The sequence below is a fragment of the Nanorana parkeri genome, unplaced genomic scaffold (genome assembly GCF_000935625.1).
Source record: "Nanorana parkeri isolate BGI_ZX_2015 unplaced genomic scaffold, ASM93562v1 scaffold1627, whole genome shotgun sequence".
In the NCBI taxonomy this organism is placed as follows: domain Eukaryota; kingdom Metazoa; phylum Chordata; class Amphibia; order Anura; family Dicroglossidae; genus Nanorana; species Nanorana parkeri.
In genome coordinates this window covers 8,163-9,115 of record NW_017307895.1, presented here as the reverse complement: position 1 = coordinate 9,115, position 953 = coordinate 8,163, and the positions used below count along the sequence as shown (strand labels likewise).

At 53.2% G+C, this 953-nt stretch overlaps 1 protein-coding gene across 1 annotated transcript in view; it reads right to left on the bottom strand.

Annotated features, from left to right (window-relative positions):
* LOC108799085 (paired mesoderm homeobox protein 2A-like) overlaps positions 1-953 on the bottom strand; it is a gene marked incomplete at its 5' end in the record, with an annotated part of 1,867 nt that overhangs the window by 387 nt on the left and 527 nt on the right. The window contains one exon of the mRNA XM_018570904.1: positions 4-85. Within this exon, the coding sequence (XP_018426406.1) occupies positions 4-85 (82 nt within the window). The remainder of the gene's footprint in view (positions 1-3; positions 86-953) is intronic.

Genomic DNA, 953 nt, shown 5'->3' with positions numbered 1-953 from the left:
AGCCGCTGCTGGAGTTGCCCCCCGATTTGGAGTTGGCCGCTCGCTCCTGCTTGCGAAACTTGGCTCTCCGGTTTTGAAACCAAACCTAAAAAAAATAGATTGAAATTGAAGATTTTGTTCCTGAACGGCAACGCTGGCCAGACCGCTGCTGAAATTCCAGCTATGTGGTCACCCTTCCCCCACATTGGTAAAGTAGACTGAGATCCTGTGCTGGGCCTGGAGGAGACCCAATGCGCAAGAGCCCCACCCCAAGTTGCTGCTATACTGTGGAAGAACAGGGCTGGTGTGGTGACATCACATGACTGCCTAAAGACCAACCATGGGCTCATTTATTAAACTTCCCCCAACCTGTCTTCATTCTGAAGCTTCCCTCCCCCGCAGTACCTATTCCTCACCACAAGATGTCCTCAGTCTTTGTTAAACTTCCAACCTGGCTCCAATCTGAAGCTGCCTCCCGCAGTACCCCTTCTTCACCACAAGATGTCCTCAGTCTGGCTCCAATCTGCCCCCCTGACTGGTTCCAAGCAGAAGCTGCCCCATGCAGTACCTCATCTTCACCACAAGATGTCCTCAGTCTGGCTCCAATCTGCCCCCCGATACTGGCTCCAGCCTGAAGCTGACCCCTGCAGTACCTATTCCTCACCACAAGATGTCCTCAGTCTGGCTCCAATCTGCCCCCCGATACTGGCTCCAGCCTGAAGCTGCCCCCTGCAGTACCTATTCCTCACCACAAGATGTTCTCAGTCTTTGTTAAACTTCCAACCTCTCTCCTATCTGAACCTGCCCCGTGCAGTACCCCTTCTTCACCACAAGATGGCCTCAGTCTGGCTCCAACTTGAAGCTGCCCCCCACCCCGCAGTACCTCCTCTTCACCACCAGATGTCCTCAGTCCTCCAGGCTGAATGATGCCCTGGGTTGAAGGCTGAGGACATTTTATAGGTCTGATAACTATT